At 37.2% G+C, this 18,772-nt stretch overlaps 1 protein-coding gene across 13 annotated transcripts in view; it reads right to left on the bottom strand.

Moving 5' to 3' along the window:
• The window catches only part of RGS7 (regulator of G protein signaling 7), a 222,274-nt gene that overhangs the window by 45,892 nt on the left and 157,610 nt on the right, over window positions 1–18,772 (bottom strand). For all 13 annotated transcript variants that reach the window (XM_079333392.1, XM_079333399.1, XM_079333390.1 and 10 more), the window contains exons 7-9: window positions 12,617–12,681; window positions 10,842–10,918; window positions 10,621–10,702 (exon numbers count right to left, since the gene is read on the bottom strand). In XM_079333392.1, the coding sequence (XP_079189518.1) occupies window positions 10,621–10,702; window positions 10,842–10,918; window positions 12,617–12,681 (224 nt within the window). The remainder of the gene's footprint in view (window positions 1–10,620; window positions 10,703–10,841; window positions 10,919–12,616; window positions 12,682–18,772) is intronic.

Genomic DNA, 18,772 nt, shown 5'->3' with positions numbered 1-18,772 from the left:
GCATTCTGATAGGCTGGGAACCGTGTGTCTGTATTGCTGCTCTGTAGGAAATGATCTGAAGGAGAAGCTGAACATGAGTCAGCAGGATCTCTTTGCAGCAATGCAGACAAACCACATACCCAGCTGCATTAGCAACAGCTTAGGCAGCAGGCAAAGTGTTTATTTCTTTCTACTCACCATCACAAGGAAACTTCTGGAATACCAAGACTAATTTTGAGCCCCACAAACAACACAAGAAATGTATTTCAAATGGGAAAATCCAGTGGAGGAACAGACTTTTTTAATGTTTGCAAAAGGGGAGAGCTAACCACTGTTTTTTGTGCTTACAGAGGGGCTTAGAGAGATAGACCTTTTTCAAAGGTGCACTGGGGAAGGAGACAGTAATCTGAAATTGCAGTAAAGTAATTTCCAGTCAGCTATAAAGAAATATGCTTCACAACACAAAGTAGGAGAGGTTATGGAGTGCCCATGTGATTTTCAAAGCTTGTTTAACCCAAGTGCCTGGGCAATCTCATTCACCTTAGAAGTCAGCGCTGGTTTGAGCAGGAAGCTGAAGACCTCCAGAGGTCCCTCTCAGCCTGCACTTCTGTGGTGCAGCCTACTCTACACAAGCTGCAGGCAGTGAAACTCAAATAATCCACTTCACAGAACGCTCCAATCAAGCATTCACATGGGTGTGAAATCCATCTCTCTGCCTTCCCCATCCCACAACAGCAGAGTGGAAACAAGACTGGTGCCTGCTTCCCCTGCCCTGCAGCAGCCTGCAGTGAGTGCTCACCCCATACAAACAAGCCTCGGGTTGATTTAAGGAAATGTAATTTCACAGTCTCTTTAGCTAAAAATACATAGGTGCTATTTAAAATAATTGCCTCATTTCAGTATGCACACCCATAAATTCAGAGTTCATTAAAGCAGTAAATATTTAGGTAGATTGATTCACATACCTTATGCAATTTCATTGCACTTCAGCGTCAATAAACTGTGAAATAGATATTTCTATTTGTTTTGCAGGCATGGGCTAGCTTGTTAAGTAATTGCAAAATAGTAAATTTCAAGATATCCAGGCTTTCAAAATTTAAAGACTTTAAATTCAAATTATGGACCTGGGTACAAACATGACAGGTTGTCTCTATCACTGGAAAAAAGTCAGACACACAAACATAAAGAAAAATCAGAGATTCAAATCTTTCTTTTACATTAAGTGAAATAGAAGATGATCAGAAAAAAAAAAGAAAGCTTCAAATCTGATATTTTCTGAGTGTCAAATGTTAGAGTTGGATTCTGCAACAGTCTATTCTGCTATTTCTGTCACTGCTGCTATTCCTGTCATTTATCTAGGAGTCTTCTAATCCTTAACAGTAACTATTCATATCACTTTCTAAAGTAGAGAAAAGAAGCTAATTAGGCAGTGAGTGATAAGCAGAACTGAAGAGTTCTTTTTTATTTGTAGCTTTTCTATTCCAGTTTACTTGTGCATAGTTAAAAATCAAGGGGAGAAGATTTTTAAAAAGAGATGGGAGATTACGAAATAAAGGAATGAGAAAAAAAAATTCAGTGGCACTCAGCTGGAAAAAATCAAAGGAGTTACTAGCTAGAAAAATACTCAGTTTGAATGCAGTAAAGTGGGAAAGATTGTGTTTTCTTATAAATAGTCTAGCATCAAAGGAGACATTAAAATCCTATATTGAGTAAGTTGTCAGTAATGGCTAAAACTGAGGCTTTCATAAAGAAAAACACAGGCTATGTTCTCCTGCACTACACCAATTTTTTATTTCACTGAGATGGAAGTTATTCGAGTGTGCAGAATCCACTAAGGCTTATAAGGAAAAGTTGAGGTTTAGGTAATGATTATCACTGTATGCTAGGATTTTACCTCATTTTACACACTTCAGAGTCAACAAATAAAGAGGCTTTTCCACTGGAAGAGCTGCACTATTAAAAACTTTGCTGATGCAATATAAAGTCTCAGAAGAACATTTCAAACATACTGAGTACAAGTGGTCAGGTCTTTCAACAGGTCAGGCTGTTATCTTAAAGTCCACTCAAAGGACAGCAAAATTTCAAATTCAGATAAAAATTTCAGAAAATGCACTTTTTAAAAATGTACCTTGCTTTATAATTAGAGATCAATGAACTTCAACTAAAAAATAAACCCAGAAGCCATAGCTTCTGACCCTGCAAATATGCAGGACTATGCTCTGCTCTGGGAGATCTCAGCAGCCCCTGTTATAACACCCACAGCAGCAAAGACAAACCAGGGATCAGGGGGCTACAGGAACCACTTCAATTTGGTTCAAAATAGATACTATTACTTAAAATTTCAGAACCTAGTCATGGGGTTAATTTACAATCAGCTAGGTGTACCTGATCTGAAACACTCTTGCGAACTTTATGATCATCCCTAAAAGTGTGCGTTTTAATCACTATTTCCATTTGTATTTTCACAGTTCTGTGAAAATAACTGAGAAATCAAGTGTGTGAACACTAGGACTTGACAACCCCTCTAGTAACAGGATCCCAGTAAATCAGCAGATATCTGAAGAAAGAAGGAAAATATTATTCTGAATTATTATGGCACAATATATTGGTGGATTTTATTTTTCCATTATGCAGCATAATCCCATAACTACAAACTCTAAACTAAATTTGATGGGTCTAGCTACTCAATGATAGTATTAAATAATGTTATAGTATTTAGAGTTTAATACACACATATAGTAGTACAAAATATGAAATTATCATATTATGTGCTACTTGTAGTAGTAGGATAGTCCAAGCTTCTGCACAATTAATGTCAGCACGACTATCTCTGTGCCCTTTTGATTCAGTTGTGTGGCTGATAAACAAGCAGTGTGACTGGATTTCCAACACCTGCTGTTAAATCACACTGCTTTTGTGGAGGTCCCACTTGCATTATAGTTCTAGTAAGAAGCAAACACAGAGAAACTAATATTTGGAATACAGTTCAACAGCCATGATAATAAGTAAATTGTAATAAGTATGTAAATTGGATTACTACTTTGAAAAGAGCTCCTATCAAGGCTTCTACTCTCTGCAACTCCAGACCAAACTCCTAAAATTAGATCATGATTTTACTAGATTTTCCTACAGACTCTTGCCTGTTAGAAATTACCTTCTCTCAGAAATACACCTATATCTTTCAATTGCCACTTATGAAACACAATTTTTAGGAAGCAACTCCCAAGATCATTCTCAAGTATAGATTCCGTACAAGTATGATTCAGGTTTTATTTCTAGAGGCCTCATAAATTTGCCAGAAAATCAGGGCAAAGTTATTGAAATCTGCTTGTTCTACTGACTCTTTAGATATTTTCAGTGTCTACAGTCTCTTCATTATGTATGTGTTATGCTTCTAAATACCATCTTTTTTTGGAACTCAGGATAGAGTAAATTATTACAATGTATGGATTCAGTGTGATACTGAAGTAAGTGAATACAACTTGGAACTGGACTTGCATAGAATAACCTCAAATTTGTTCATATTTCCTAATACAAATCTATTTTTAAAACATTCAATGCTGCAAATATACCTGAAAATAGTGATTCACAGTCAAGTAGGATAATGGAAACAAATTAGTTGTATACAACTTAACTGCTAAAACCAGCTATCAGCTGCTAATAATGTAAAACCTACTGGCTTTTAATTAAGTAAATAAAAGCTTTTCATCTTTTCTTATTCATTTATTGGACTGATATTTCAGGCCACAGAATGTTCAATGTAAAATCTTATTGAGCTTCTTCCTTCAAAGTAAGGGATTGTCTTAATTCATGAGAATTAATAAAAACTTTGTAAGGATTAAATGTTCTCTTCTATTGAAGGTTTTAGTAGAGAATTATGCAGATAGCAAAGAATGAATTTAAATGCTCAATACTTGCCCTCAATAGCTAATTTCATTTTGACTCATTAAAGGACGGAAGTAAATATTAAAAACTTACAGACTTATTTGTTTAGCTAAAATGAATGAGCAATAAACCCTGTCATATGCTAGAAATAAATTGATGGAGAAATAATGAATTTTGCATTTGTGCATAAGTTAAACATACTGTAGAGAGCCTCTCATGGAGGACAGAGAACTTGCCATTGGACCAATTAGTAAAATCTATACATCTTTTACTCAAGGACTGATTTGGAGTAACAGTAGTTCCACTGTTGTTCTGCAATGGACCTAATCAAAACACAGAAAGGTGTGCAATTAATGGACAAAAGTTCAACTATGAGTTGTTTCTCTTATTTGGACAAGACAAATGAGGTTCAAGCATTATCAGATAAAGGAGAGACATTTGATCAATCTGTTTGATCAAACTTTAATTCTGTTTGCAGCAAGGTAAAACTCAGATGATTTTCAAGCTGAGACACGTGCAGTCTCACTTAGTATCCACTTTAGGATCACTTAAAATTTCAAAGATTTTTGGCATATTTCCAAAATAAAGAAATTTACACTGCACCAATTTCCATTTTATACTTATTTGTCTTCTCAAACTAGAGTTTAGATCTTTTCCCTGACTAGTATCAGACACACAAGGAATTCCAGTGGCTCTGCAAACAAAAGACCTGCTTGAAACAGGAGAGAAACACAGACAAACTTTCAATGAATCCAATACTAATAAATGAAACCATAAAATGCATCCACTGGAGATAGAAAATCTTGAACCATTACACTGATCCTCTCACATACTTGGTTGTTTAAGGACAGACGTTGTTGAAAGCTGAGCTTTCACCTTAAGAGAACAAGATTAGATCATTAGATTAAAAAAAACTTAGTAGTCTGTGTGTCACAGAATTACAAAATATGCAAAATGCATAAGAAAAGGATAAAAGGAATTTAATTCTTGAGACAAGTCATATGAAATGAAACCAGAAGCTCTACCCAAGAAAATACTAGTGCACTGAAGTTCTATCCTTAATTCGTTTTGCAATTTGATTTAATTTCTAACTAGTTTTAATTTAAGATACACCATCTAAGGTTTGTAGTGATTGGTTTTCAGAACCAGAAATTGGTGCATAGAAATTAGATCCACTGTGTTTATTCAAGTGGTGTTTCAGTAGTATTAATTTTACTTAAGGCTGTGTTATTTGCACAAGGAAACTTGTTAAACTTATCTGTTTTGTTGTGTTGCCCCTGTGCTCAATACTTAGGTTAACAATTGCCTTCTCAATATTTTTTTACATCAAAAGGCAGGAAACTGCTGTTTACATATTCCATACAGAAGAAATTTATGTTATTCACTTGAAAATAAGTGGCAACAGAAAAGTCTAACACATTTCTGAAAATGTTGATGGCAAACACAGGTGACATTTAGAAATTGATTATATGCCTTTTGACTTATAAGAAGATCTTTGACAAAATGCTTTGGATTAAAGTAGCAAATTTAATTCCCACAGATATAAAGATCAGTGTATAAACATTGCACTTTTAAAAATATTCCTTACACATTTTCAAGTTACTTTCATAGTTTCACACAGAACTGGGTCTTACTCAGAACCATATTGTCATATCATTTTTCTTGGTGCCCTTCCACTATCTCATCAATTAATTACTTCACAACTTGTAACCTCTCAAATTTAACTTCCAAAAATTCATTTTGTTGCACTGTTGCAAGAAATTCAGCTGCTTTTTCCCCATCTGCCCCACCTTTGCTCAAGTATTATTAAATAAAAATGCCAAATAATGAGTGTACAAAATCTTCTACAAAGGTCTTACTTAGCAGGCCAGCTAGAGATGGTTTAATAATATGTGCCTCAAGTACATGCAAATATCAATCATAAACATTATAACCATTTTTTTAATTAAAGCATTTTACAAGGCTTTATTTCATTACCAGAAGGGCAATTATCTGAGAATGACAATTCCTGGCTCGACTGCATTCCCTGTCTGCTGTAAAGGTAACTCCCTTGTAAGAATATGGTCAAACAGGTGCAAAAAAGACATGAAAATTTTATGTATATATATCACCATAGAGAAGTTGGATGGTATGATTGACATTTGCTTTCTGAAGACGTTTAAAGATTTTCTGAAAACATTATGAAAAAGCAGAAAGAAGTGTTCTCTGGCTAAACAAGTGACTGGCCCAGAAAAGTCTAGCACTGAGTGTGAAATGCAGGCATGCACCATCTTATCCAAGCTAAATTCACTGTTTTGACAAGTCTCTGAGGCTGATCTTGAAGGACAAGATGAAATAATCATTAAAATACAAAAGAATCCACTGCTTGACTCTCAGTTCCTGGTAATGTTACCTGCCAGGTCAGATGCCAAGGGTCATGTTCAGACCACAAAAAATACAACTAAAAAATAAACAGAGAAAATTAAATTAATGGACATAGAGTCCAAAAAAAGAGAGAGAAGCAAAAGGTGTGGGATGTGTGATAAAGTTTAAAACATTTGAAGAACACTGTTTTCCTAGTTTGATGCTATGAAACAATGGCAAAGAACACCCAAATCCAGAAATAATACATATTTCTGAATTTTACACACAGTGAAATATCATAAATCCACTCTCCTCATTATATTACTGCTTGTCCTTACTAGACATACTCCCCCCAGATACTTCACTGTCCTGTATTAACACACAAATACTGCTGCTGTTTTTCATAAAATCATAGAAACATCTAGCTTGGAAGAGACTTTGAAGGCCATCAAGTCTGACCCTCATCAGTATTTTCTATGATTTTTTTTTCCAAAGAGCCAAAACAATCACCATAATCCAGAAAACCAGTAACAGCAAAGGGAACAGAAATCCTGTGGATTGGGTTTACCTAAGTCATAAATGGCAGAATGAAAGAACTGGCTCACATTTTGACTCATGCTCATGCTTTATCAAATCACACTATGACTAAACCACAGCTAGTGTTTAAACTTTGGAGGGGGACACAGGCCAATGCAGTTTTTTAGCACACCTGTTGTATATTTCCCATCTTCATTTTAAAAACTAGTGCACAGAAACCCAATAAATGTGACTGTAATACAACCAACACGGACTGAAGGCAAAGAGAGGACCTGGAGAAAATGAAATGGTTTCTCAAGTTTTTATGTTACAAAGTATATAGATGACTTCCAAATGAAAACTATACTTCCCCAATTATCTTCTGAATTAATCTGAATCACAGCAAGTGTCCAAAAGGCCTTTTTTATTGTATGGATGTATAACTCAGGAAGAAAAGTAAATAATTTGTAGCAGCAAGACATCAGTCCTCTTGCTTGTTACCACATAGAGTTAATTTTACAACAAGCCACAGCTGCTATGCTCTGACTGTATTTAGCGTGGGTTTGAGACTGTTTTAGAGGATTTACTGCTTTTGTACCTGTTTGTCCCTTTTTAACAAGTGTAAGATTATGGGGTTTAAAAAGAGATAATAATTCAAGAAAGCCGAAACAAGTTCTCTTTCAAAGACTTAAATAGGGAGCATGACATTTCTTTTTGAACAAAAGCAGCTTCTCAATTTCTTTCTCCTGGAAGTAACTCACTTCCCCATTTAGCTTGATTTGTTATTGTTTTTGACTAACACCTTAACTCTCCTAACCAATTTTTGCTATTTTCCACAGTCTGTTATCAATAGAAGTTTCAAAATTATGAAAATAATACACTTTCTAGGCAGGTGAAAAGAAGAGAAAGGTTTTAAAGATATTTTTACTCTGCCATTTAAAAGAGAAATGCATCACTATATGTGAATAAGACTAATCTCAGACCTATGCCAGACACTGGCTCTACCTTAGAAATAACAGCATGGACTTTATTCTAGGCTTGCTGCAAAGATACTGCTTTCCCTGACACAAATTTCCATGGTTTTACTGTGGCTGGTATCTGAACTAGTAAAATTAAAACTTGTTTGGGAATGTCTTTGCAGACTGCAGTTATCTACAGCTGAAACTCAGCCATACTCTTTCTAACTGGAAGCTAAGATCTTTCTACATAAAACAGAAATTGGCATTTACAGAAATGACCAAGATTGCACTCCATATACCCTGAAATACACATAACTACCCCCACTATCACCCAACCCCCCCAAAAAACCCAAAACATTCACACAGAGAAATGGCAATTAAATAAACATTGAAGTGAAAACTGAAGAGTGGGACAACAAAGCTGCTCTTTTAACTGTCTCTCAGAAGAAAAGTTGAGGAATAGATGATTATTTGAATGAAACTTTCCAAATACAATTCCTCTGGCTCATCTCCAAGCATCATCTCAGTTTGTATACCTAGGAAAAAATTACAGGCCAGCCAATCAAAACATAAAAGCCATAATGACTTTCAAGAATTTGTCCCTCAGACTGTGGCATAAATCTTCTAGAACTTCTGTCAGACCTGCAGGTTACCTTTGACTTGGAGCCACCTATGGAACAATGGTGCTTTTTGAGGCAAATCCTCTTTACATGTCAAACCTTGGTACATTTCCTTTATTTTAAGCCTATGAGTCACAGTGATGTTTCTGATAGCTAATCACCCTCTTTTTCTGCATCACCATTCTCCTGGCTCCACTGCCAAACAGCTGTTCTCATGTCTCCCATTCCTGCAGTGCACTGCTGCACTGTCCTTTAGGAATGATGGCTTGCTTCCCTCATCTGCTCCTTTCATCAACTTAAAGTTGAAATGCAATGCAAAGTCAATATTCATAGTTTATATTTTACATGTAAATCTTCTGTATCAGTACTGTAGCTGGGGAGGTAACAAATATAGCAACAAAGCAACTAAGGTCCAAGACACTTGCAAAAATACCCTGAAAAAATATGTATTTACTCACCTTCAACCAACCAACCAAAAATAATGAAACATTTGATCCTCAAAACTCATTTTCAATTTAAAAAAAAAATTTACACTGGGGTGGATTTTTATATTGTCACTGTCCTTAGCCTCCGAACTTTTATCAAAAGGTGAAACACTGCAAATAAAAATAAGCATTATACACAGATTCTCATCCAAACATTACCTTTAAAAACTATTTTAAAAATTTAGCTGTCCAGAGTTGCAGCAGTATTTCTGTAAGCTTTTGAGAGGCCTTTGGGGGCCTTGAAAATCCACTACAAATTGTAATTAGCTCTAGCATCACCATCCTCTTTTCAGTCTTTGTTTTATCTTTTGCTCTTTTCAAAAGAAGCTTCTGGCTTTTAGTGTGACAGTAAATTCATAATGGTGTTTTCAAAAATATTATTTCAATGAGTCTTGAGAGGAGCAGTTTAGCCAAAGTATGAATCTCTCCATTCATCTATTTATATCTTCTAAAGCCAGGAGCCTACATTGCTGACTGTAAGCCAGTCTTTTGCCTCTGATAATTCCTAGGTATGTTTACAGCCAGATTAAAAACATCTGCTGGCCCAGGCAGATTTATCCACAGTTCAGCCAAAGCTCTTAATCAGATTCAATTTCCTCTTGTCCTGGTCCCTTTTACTCTCTTGAAGCTTCAACAATTCATGTCTTCCAAGCCTGAAAATAACATCTCATTCTCAGATTCAAAACCTTTAGATCAATTTCTGCAGCAAATATAAAAGCTGTCTGCACCTTCACAGGCCTCAGGTCCACAAATACTTTGTGTTTATTGCCTATGTAGTTCCAATCTACATCAGATGGAAAATTGCTTTCTGCTCTCCTTCTTTGTCTTATGTCAGTGATTAGACAACAATGTCCCAGTCTTTTTGCATCTATTTCCCGTGGTTGGAGTCTTTCACATCAAGTTATTTTCACCATCTGACATTCTAAATCCTACCTAAAAATCCATTTCTTCTACGACCGCTTCAGTTCCACAGTCACAAACATAAGCTGACCATGTTCAAGTTTATTACTTTTTATTTAAACTTTCTCATTGCATTCTACTATTCCACACGTGTCATCACTTACTTTTACTTCCCCCACTAAAAGTAGCTTTCCCCAGTGTCAGAGCAAAAGATATATTCATATATGATTTCATTGGTAATGATACAAAACTGCATAAACAGGAAAGGAAAGCTTAATTCAGGATAAGAGAAACCAATATTGCTGTGTAGTAAAGCAAAAAAAAAAATCTACAGTTTAATTTGAATTATTGCAACAATTGACATTCTTTTTCACAATTTCAGCACTCAAATACAGTTGAGTATGTAAGAAACTTTATTTTTTAAAGTTTTGATTCAGATAGACTTTGACAAAGAACTCAGACAAATTTTGTTTAGACAGTGTGTGACTCCCACAGCTCAAAGCCTTTATGTACTTCGAAAATAGCTTGGAAACATAACTAGAATGAAGTTAAAAGGCTTAGCAAGCAAAAAAGCAGGCTAAAAAGAAAAATAGACTTATTTAAGGGTATTTTTAGCCATGCTGATAATTTCGGTTGTGTGACTCATACCCCAGGAAACCTTTGAGATTATAATAGTCAAAGACAGGTACCTTCTGATTCAAGAAACCAGGCACAACACATCTATTCATTAAAAATCATGAAGTGGATGCACACACATCTGAAGCCTTCAATATAAAGACTCATATAAACTCTATATCCTAAAAACAGGGAGGCAAGCCCAGCCCCTCTCCCTACTGTTCTTTTACTTGTCCCCAGGCTACCCCAAAGCTCCACAGAAGCTGCCATTCATCAGCAGCCCTGCTCACAGACCCAGCAGCCCCACCCAGCACTCACCACTGGACGGTGCACATCCCAAAATGCTCGCTCCTGGCTGTCAAGAATCTTCCTCTCTATCTTGTCTCTCTTCTTGTCAACCCTGCCAATGCCATAGGATGTTTAAAAGAAAGAGTGTTGAGGACAGTGATTTTAAACATAAAATGTATCCAACCACTTTCTCCTCCCACCCTTTCCAAAAGCATGCAAAATGAAAACTGTTGGTGTCCAAAGGAACTTACTTTGCTTGTGCTTCAGCTTGCATAAAAATAAATTCCCATTTCCGAGCAAAAGCTCGCTGTAGCCTGGCCAAACTCTCCTGAAAATGCATCACAATTTTAGTGGGTTAGGTTGCAATTTATTTACTCTTTAATAGCTTCTGGCTTTAACTTTTCCTCCTCTCTTCACCTCCCCCTCAACAAGATGTAATACAAGTCATCATATTTATGTCAATGTAAGTGGACCTTACCTATCTGATATAAAGTTTTTTTCTTGACACCCAATGATATGGAATACTTTTGAATGCATCAACTATTTTAGTTTTGATTAAAAGGGTAGATGCATCCTTCAGTAGAACATGGGATTTCTGAAACATTTGTATATACTGTGTGCCATCTTTGCAATTTTGAAATAGTACAAACCAACATCCTTGTTTTGAAAGTATGTAATAATGAAAGATAACAGCAGTTGTCTCCATACTGGGTGATCCACATGACAATTCCTCATCAGTCATCTATGCAAATGGTTTCCACTGAACAGTGCTGGCTGCCATTTTCGGTAGTATAGCCAAACCTTCACAGCTATCCTCATTTTTAAAAAAGCAGACTTATAGTTCTTCATTACTGTAGAGGAAATGTATCTGTCCTACAGCCTATTAATAACAACAGGAAGAAAATTTATAAAATTATTTCAAAATTCATTCTTCCATTGATGATGGAACATTTTCACTGTTTCCAACAGAGCTTTTTAAATCTCTTCCCAGTTTAAACAACAGCAGTATGCAGTCTTCTTAACAAAAAATGTGTTGCTTTTACTATATTTCTATGCATTGCAAATGTATCTCTGTGCCATACTCATTGAAAATGAAGACTACAGAAAGAGAAGAGCAGACTTTCTGGAGATGTCAATACCAGAAAATGCTCTCATGCATTGTTCACTGGAGGGGAGTTTTCTAAGGCACGTGAGTATAAAATTATACACACCCCACAGTGCAGTTTGCTGAAAAACAAGCTTGTGCCAGAAGAAACAATAGAGTGTGTCAGCATGGTGCTGTGGCTGGAATATCTGGTGTGTTGAGGCCTGGCTGACTATCCTGCTATCAGGTCACAGCAGCACAGCTGGACAGCTTTCAGCACAGAGACAGGGCCGTCCGTGAATTTTATGTTGACATGCTTATGAAAAATTCAGGACCTTTTTGGGGGTAGAGCTGGAATTCAAGACATCTCTCTCCTTATCAAATGCCATCCTCATCAGCTAATCCAACTCCCTCTTTTTCAGGCTTTTCCTGGCCCCAATTATCTTACCTTGCCCGAGGCACAGCACAACTCTCAGGGAGTAGGAATGTCTCTAGTCTGACCCTCTTTGCTTCTCATCTAGCTGATGGGAAAAGGCTCGAGTGTCAGCACCACTTATAAAGAATGAGATTTACATTTCTACATCTATCAAGGGCTTTTGGAAATGTTGTCAGGGATCCTTCGTTCAAACCTTAAATGATGCAGAGAACAACTGCTTCCAAAGAATCATGGTGTAGCTGGGATTTGTGAAGTTATTTGTGATCCTGGCACAGGGAACTGAGCTGAGTAAGATTAGAGATGGACTGTAATATCAACATTTGTCCAGTTAGCCTTCACTATCATCTCTCACTATTTAAGACTACTGAGCAGCGTTAGACCCACAAGCTGGAAGAACTGGATAACAAGTAGATTTTCACACATAATGCCCATAGTTCTCATGCTTAACATTATTTCACAGGCTCATTAGGCCCAGCAGAGAAATTTACTTTTTGCCAGGTACTTACAGCTTCATAGTCTGCTAGTTCTAGCCTTGCTTTGTTTTGCATTGTCCGCTTGCAGAGGTAAACAGCTGGAACAGAATAAAATAACACTGAATTTGCTACTGTCTCACAAACACAGCAGATCAGAAAAAAAGCTTCATGTCTGGTTTAAACTAGCTTCTTTTGGTTTGATTTCTCCCTTTGTTCTAGAAAGCTTTAAATATGGGATCAATGTTAGCAGTATTGTAACTGAAATGGTGGATCAGACACAGAGGTTCATTAAATAATAATAAAATCTGCTTTATGCAACAGACATCATGTGCAAAATTCATGAGGTACTTGAGGTCAGGGTTTTTTAATGGCCAGGGAACCAGGACATTAAAGAAAATTGGCAAAGACATACCTCAAACAGTGTGTGTATAAATCATAACACATAAAAATCTTAGCAGAAGCTGCTGCTGTATTAGTCAAATAGGTTTTTAAGGACATAAATACACGGTTGTTTGTTTTTTTCACTCTATATTTAGAAAACACAAACTTTCAGCCTAAGATTTTAGCTAAAAATAATTCCAGATAAAATTCATGTCTCATACAGATTAGCCTGCTATAACCAATACTTAAATGAGAAAATAATGTGAGACCAAAAAATGGAAAATAAGAAAAGTCCTATTTTTACATATGAGAAAAAATATTCTTTTATTTATTTTCCAAACTCAAAAAGCTTTCAGAAGACCCATCCTTCCTCCACTTCATTCAAAGCAGAATCTTTGGTAATAAAATGCAGGAGTACATTTTCAGTAGACTTTATTTAGTAGCAAATAGTTTCCAAACATCTCTGAATATTTTACAGCTTCCCCCACCAGTGAGACGGCTGCAGCACAAATCTTAATTTTTCCAATATTTACCCATTTCAGAGCACTGCTCATGTGAGATGGATGTATCTTTGGATCAGTGGAGGTAATAAAACCCTAACTTACCTGTTGTCTCTACAGTCACAAAAAGAGCCCATAGTTACTGGTTGTGCTTAGGAATGCTCCTGCTCCCTGACTTCCAGCTGATCTACTACAGGAGCAAAGCCTTTCTGGGAAATAACTTCACACAGGAACCTAATTCTTCCTAACTAGGAAGAAGGAGGTGCTCATTTTAGATATAGCTTTGAGCATTAAGGTAGTCAACCCAAATACAATTTAAGATTCCATAGAAATATTTATTCCTGACAAGACACCTGCAAATGCATGCAAAGCCCCTCCAGTGAATGTTCTTTCATTTGAATTGATTACAAGCACTTCTACCTGCAATTAAAGGTGTTACTTGATGTAAAACAAAGCTATATTTTAATGCAGTTTTTGTCTTTTCTTCCCCTTGTCTTTTTGTGTCTGTTATTTGGTCTATTTTCTTTCATAATATTTCACTTTCCACTCTCATAAGAAGTCATGTTCTCTTACTCTATTCCCTGCCCCTCATATACCCTCTGTTTCCAAAGCAGCTTCTGTGTCTACAAAATCTACAAAGACTGATACATATCCACACCACACACAGCACACAGATATTTTCTGTAGCTTTCATGCATTGTGACATTATTATACACTTACTCTAATGCACTGGCATGCATGCTGAAATGTAACAAAAAGGTGAGGGGATGAATTTTGGACCTTCTGTACCTATGTTGCATTCAAGTCAGAACCTGAATGTACACTAGTAAGAGATACTTGAGGAGAAAGATGGTCTTTATCATTTAGCTTCTTTTACTTCAAAATTGCTTAATCCATTGATCAAGAAAAAAAAAAATCCTAAACTACATGTAAATATTAGCAATAAAAATATACACTTTATATAAGTGTGTAGACAGTTCTGAGAATTCCAGGGGTCAAAATTTGTTGACCAATTCAATCCCATCTGAACAGAAACAAAAAAAGCTCCCTGTTCCTACACTTGATCAAGACTTTTAAACCACATTCTTATAATCCCAGTACAGTCACTTTTAGTTTGTTAAGCTCTTCCTTGAGTCCCATTGTGGGCAAATTTTGGGATTATATTTCCTACTGCCGCCTACAAAAATTCTTGTTTCAAAGGTAGCTGACTGTCAAGAGAGCTTGCAACAAAAAAGTATCTTCAGATAACAGAGATTTCAACACTGGAGAAACAACTACCAGGTCACCAGGAGATGAATTAGCTTGGCACATTATTAATTTAATACTGTGTCTACACTATATAACGCTACTGAGGTTATTTTCCCTGCAGGGTTCTTTTAATGACTCTCTTTGCTTCCAGTCCATAGTAAAGAGTCCATATAAAGATGCTTGGTTTTCATTATGAGCACAACTTGGCCAAGATCCAAAAAATCATATTAATTCCTCAGACCCTTTTTTTCAAACTGAAATATCCAGATCCCCTTCAGAGGAGCCTAATGGTTATAACACATGTGGCTTGGATTCCTTATATCAGAAATGTTTCTATGTGCCACTGTGAATAAGGTAGAATATGCCTAAGGAAGAATTACTATTGTGGGAAGAACAGCATATCCACTAGTGTAGAAGCAAACAGTGCTGGAGGACATTCCTACTCTGACTCAATTTACTGCTATTGCTCTGTGCTAACAATTGCATCCTTATTAAAGTGCATGTTTGAGCCTCTATTTAAGAGCTAACTGTACTGCCACAAAAAGCTGGCAGCAGCTCAGGAATTTGTGTTCACCAGTCCATAATCTCTATCATATTATTTGGCTTACCTGCAAAAAATTCAGTAGCACATTGGAAAGCAAGAATGTGAAAATCACCCTCATTTTCAGCCAGATCATCGAAGATACAGAGTAACGAGGTTTTGTTCTTCTAACTTTTAGAACAATGAGATTTGAAATATGGATATTCCCACCTTTCACAGGCACCACTCCTCTTTTGCACCAACTCACACATGAAGTAACTACTTGTCCAGTAGCCAGACTTTGAGGATGTCAATCAATTTCCCTCTCAAACAGAATCAGGATCTCCCAGAATTTCAGCGAATTACAGTATCTGGTTTTCAAATCCCATCTGTTGACAGTGGTTTTACAGTTTCACAAGAAACCTGCAGGAAGGATCTCCAACTAAAGCTCTATTTCTGTGCATAGTTCTCTGTTTATCTATCCCACAAAAGTCCTGCTCAGGCCCTCAGTACACCAAGGAGCTGTAATTCCACCGAGGAGCCCATATAGGGGCTTCACTAAGCACTGAATTGTGCTCAGTCCTAGCTACTCCCCCTGGCACAGGCTTGTGTTGTAGATACATCTCTAACCAGCCCTGTATCCTACTCATGCTCCTGCCTGCACTGTTGCCAACCTCAATTCTTGCCTACCTTCCCTTGCCACTCCCTGACAAGGGTGCTGAAAAATGCTCACCATGGGGATGAATGATATGCAAGGAACAGGGTCTGATTAACAACCTCAATTTGCTAAATATGGACTGCCTTTTACACTCTTATTTTTAGAGCCAGTGTATTCTGATGGATTTTGCAATCAACATAATTGCCTCAACTAAAGTGAATTATATATTAGATGCTATAGCTTGTGCTTTAGAAGTGGCTGATTACCATGAGAGAACAGATTCACCAATAATTTTAAAGGCCATATTAATTTGTAACATTTCATAATGAAAGATGGTCAGTGATGTTTATAAATGGGTATTTGAACAACAAACCAGTATTGAAACACATTTCAGTAGCTGTGCAGAAATACAGTCTACTAGCTCTTGAAAATTCTGTTCAGGCATTCACAAAATTTGGGCAATCTGAGAGTTTAAAGTGAGACTACAAAGCCAAAGTTGCATAGAGAGGATGCCTGTAGTTCCCCTCTTGTAAATTTTTAAGCCAAAAAAAAGTCATTTTCATGGTTAGCTACATGTGTTTCCTATTCTTGACTGTTCACTTGCACTTGAAAGCTCCTAAGAAACCTCTATAGATTTTTCGTTAGATAAGATCATAGAGATTATGACAGGTTTCATTCTAGACTCAAGAAACTGGACTGAGTACACATTTTACTCTTTACACTTACTCTAAAAAAAACCCTTGAAAAACCAAACCTAGAACTTTTGCCCAAAACCCACACTGTGGAGTTTTATCTTATTGCTAAACAGGGGCTAAATCTTCCCTTTTGCCACAGTGGAGCAATGGCCACAGCTAAATTCAGTGGAAGTTCAAGGGGGCCTCTGAAGATCACAGACTACGGCACCTACACACAAACTCCTTCCATAATTGTGCCACTGGTGTCACAGCTCAATTCACCCCAGATAGTAAGCCTGCTTCCAGTGAACACTCGTTATCTCCACTGAGCCCAGCTTAAATTTATGTACTCCCTGAGTCAAAATCCTGTTTCCAGCAACAGTGTGGATAAGCCTAGTCTGAATCTAAAGAGCAAAGAAAATAGCAAGTACTGCAAGGTCGAAGGGTTTCAAAGTGCCCTACAGGCAGAGAGTTCTCCCTCTATATGCAAGTGCTCACTTCAGATGGAGAATTACAGGACAATCAGCACAAAACATGACTGCAGGATGTAAAGCATGAAATTAACTCTTTTATTTTAACATTGGGAATTCTAGGGCTATTTCATACCATCTTTAGGTCACCTCTGCTCTTAGTCAAAAGAAAAAAAAAATGCCCTTAGCAATTGAGTTTCACTTAGTCTTAAAAATGGGTCACCACAGAGCCCAGTGTACCTATAAAAGAACCACACTCTTAAGCAAATGCTAATAACATTAAGTTAGGAGGAAGATCATGATCAGGTTTATGTACGTTAAACTGCCAAATTGTCAAAACCTTAACTTATGAAACACTACTCCCCTTCTCTTTGATCTTATTCTTTCCTGTAACAATTCAGGAAAGCAATTGGTTTGTAGATTTACACGGGCAGAGGACTTTCTTACATAAACAAAGGGCAAGAAAGAAACCATATTCCAAACTACCAAAGAGATCAAGAATTAGAAAAAAGGCAAATTTCTCTTCAACATACAGAAGTCCCCAGATGATGATGGCCTTGGAAAATCCTGCAGGGTGACAAAATGGGTATGGGAAAAAAGTCACCCAAGCTACATGAACTATAGGATCAGATGAAGACTATCCAGTTGTCAAATACAATTTAAAAATACATCCATTGAATCTTTTAATATTTCTTGATATTAACATAATGCTTTCAATTTGCCCTTATGGTTACATTTTCAGAGTCAGAAAGCCTATAGCTCCAGGACAGGAAAAGGCATGCAAGTGGAGCATGTCAGAGTGCCAGCATTGCACCCTTTTAATCTGGACCACCCTTGGTGATGGGGACCCCAGCCTCAGCACCAAGATTCCATTAGGGTTCAGATAGCCCCAGAGCCCTCAGCTCCAGGGACATTGGGGCTGGGGAAGGCATGCCACAGTAATCACAGCAGCACACCAACATTGCTCTTCCACACCTTCCTAATCTGGGGCACTCCTGGTGTTGGCATGAGGGAAACTCATATGGGGTGGGGCTTTGCAGCCTAGAAAACAGAAGGCTTGGGGGAGATGTTATTGCAGTCTACAGCTTAATTGTCAGTGGAAGAGGGGGCAGCCATTGATGCCCTCTCTGTAGTGACCAGTGACAAGGCCTGAAGTTGTGTTCAGGGAGGTTTAGGTAGGATATCAGGAAATGGTTAATCACCCAGAGGGTGTTTGGGCACTGGAACAGGCTCCCCAGGGAAGAGGTCACAGCACCAGCCTGACAGAGCTCAAGCAGCCTTTGAACAATACTCCCAGACACTTGGTGTGATTCTTGGAGTGTCCTGTGTGCAGGGCCAGGAGCTGGACTTCAATGATCCCTGTAATTCCCTTCCAGCTCATGTATTCTATGAAACCTTTTTAGTTTACTCAACATAGCAAGTTGAAAGCAATTCAGGAAATTCCAAGTTACATTTATGAATATTGCAATTCTGATAAGAAATTTTATTTTTATTTATAAGGGATCTAGATGCAGGTTATCAATGCCTTTAAAATAGTACTGCAGGAACCTGTACTTGGATCAGTTCCTCTTTCTTATGTGTGCATACAGATGCATTGGCCAAACACATTTGCCATGCTCCTCATATTATGGGAATAAGTTACATTTTTATGGAAAGAATAATTCAGGTAAGCACAAAACTCTGAAGTGGTGAGATGACTGGAAAGCATTTTCAGGAAATGACTCCTGGTTACAGAGCC

The sequence above is a fragment of the Erithacus rubecula genome (genome assembly GCF_903797595.1).
Source record: "Erithacus rubecula genome assembly, chromosome: 2".
NCBI lineage: Eukaryota > Metazoa > Chordata > Aves > Passeriformes > Muscicapidae > Erithacus > Erithacus rubecula.
The sequence above is the reverse complement of the archived record's forward strand: the minus strand, read 5'-3'. Positions and strand labels throughout refer to the sequence as shown.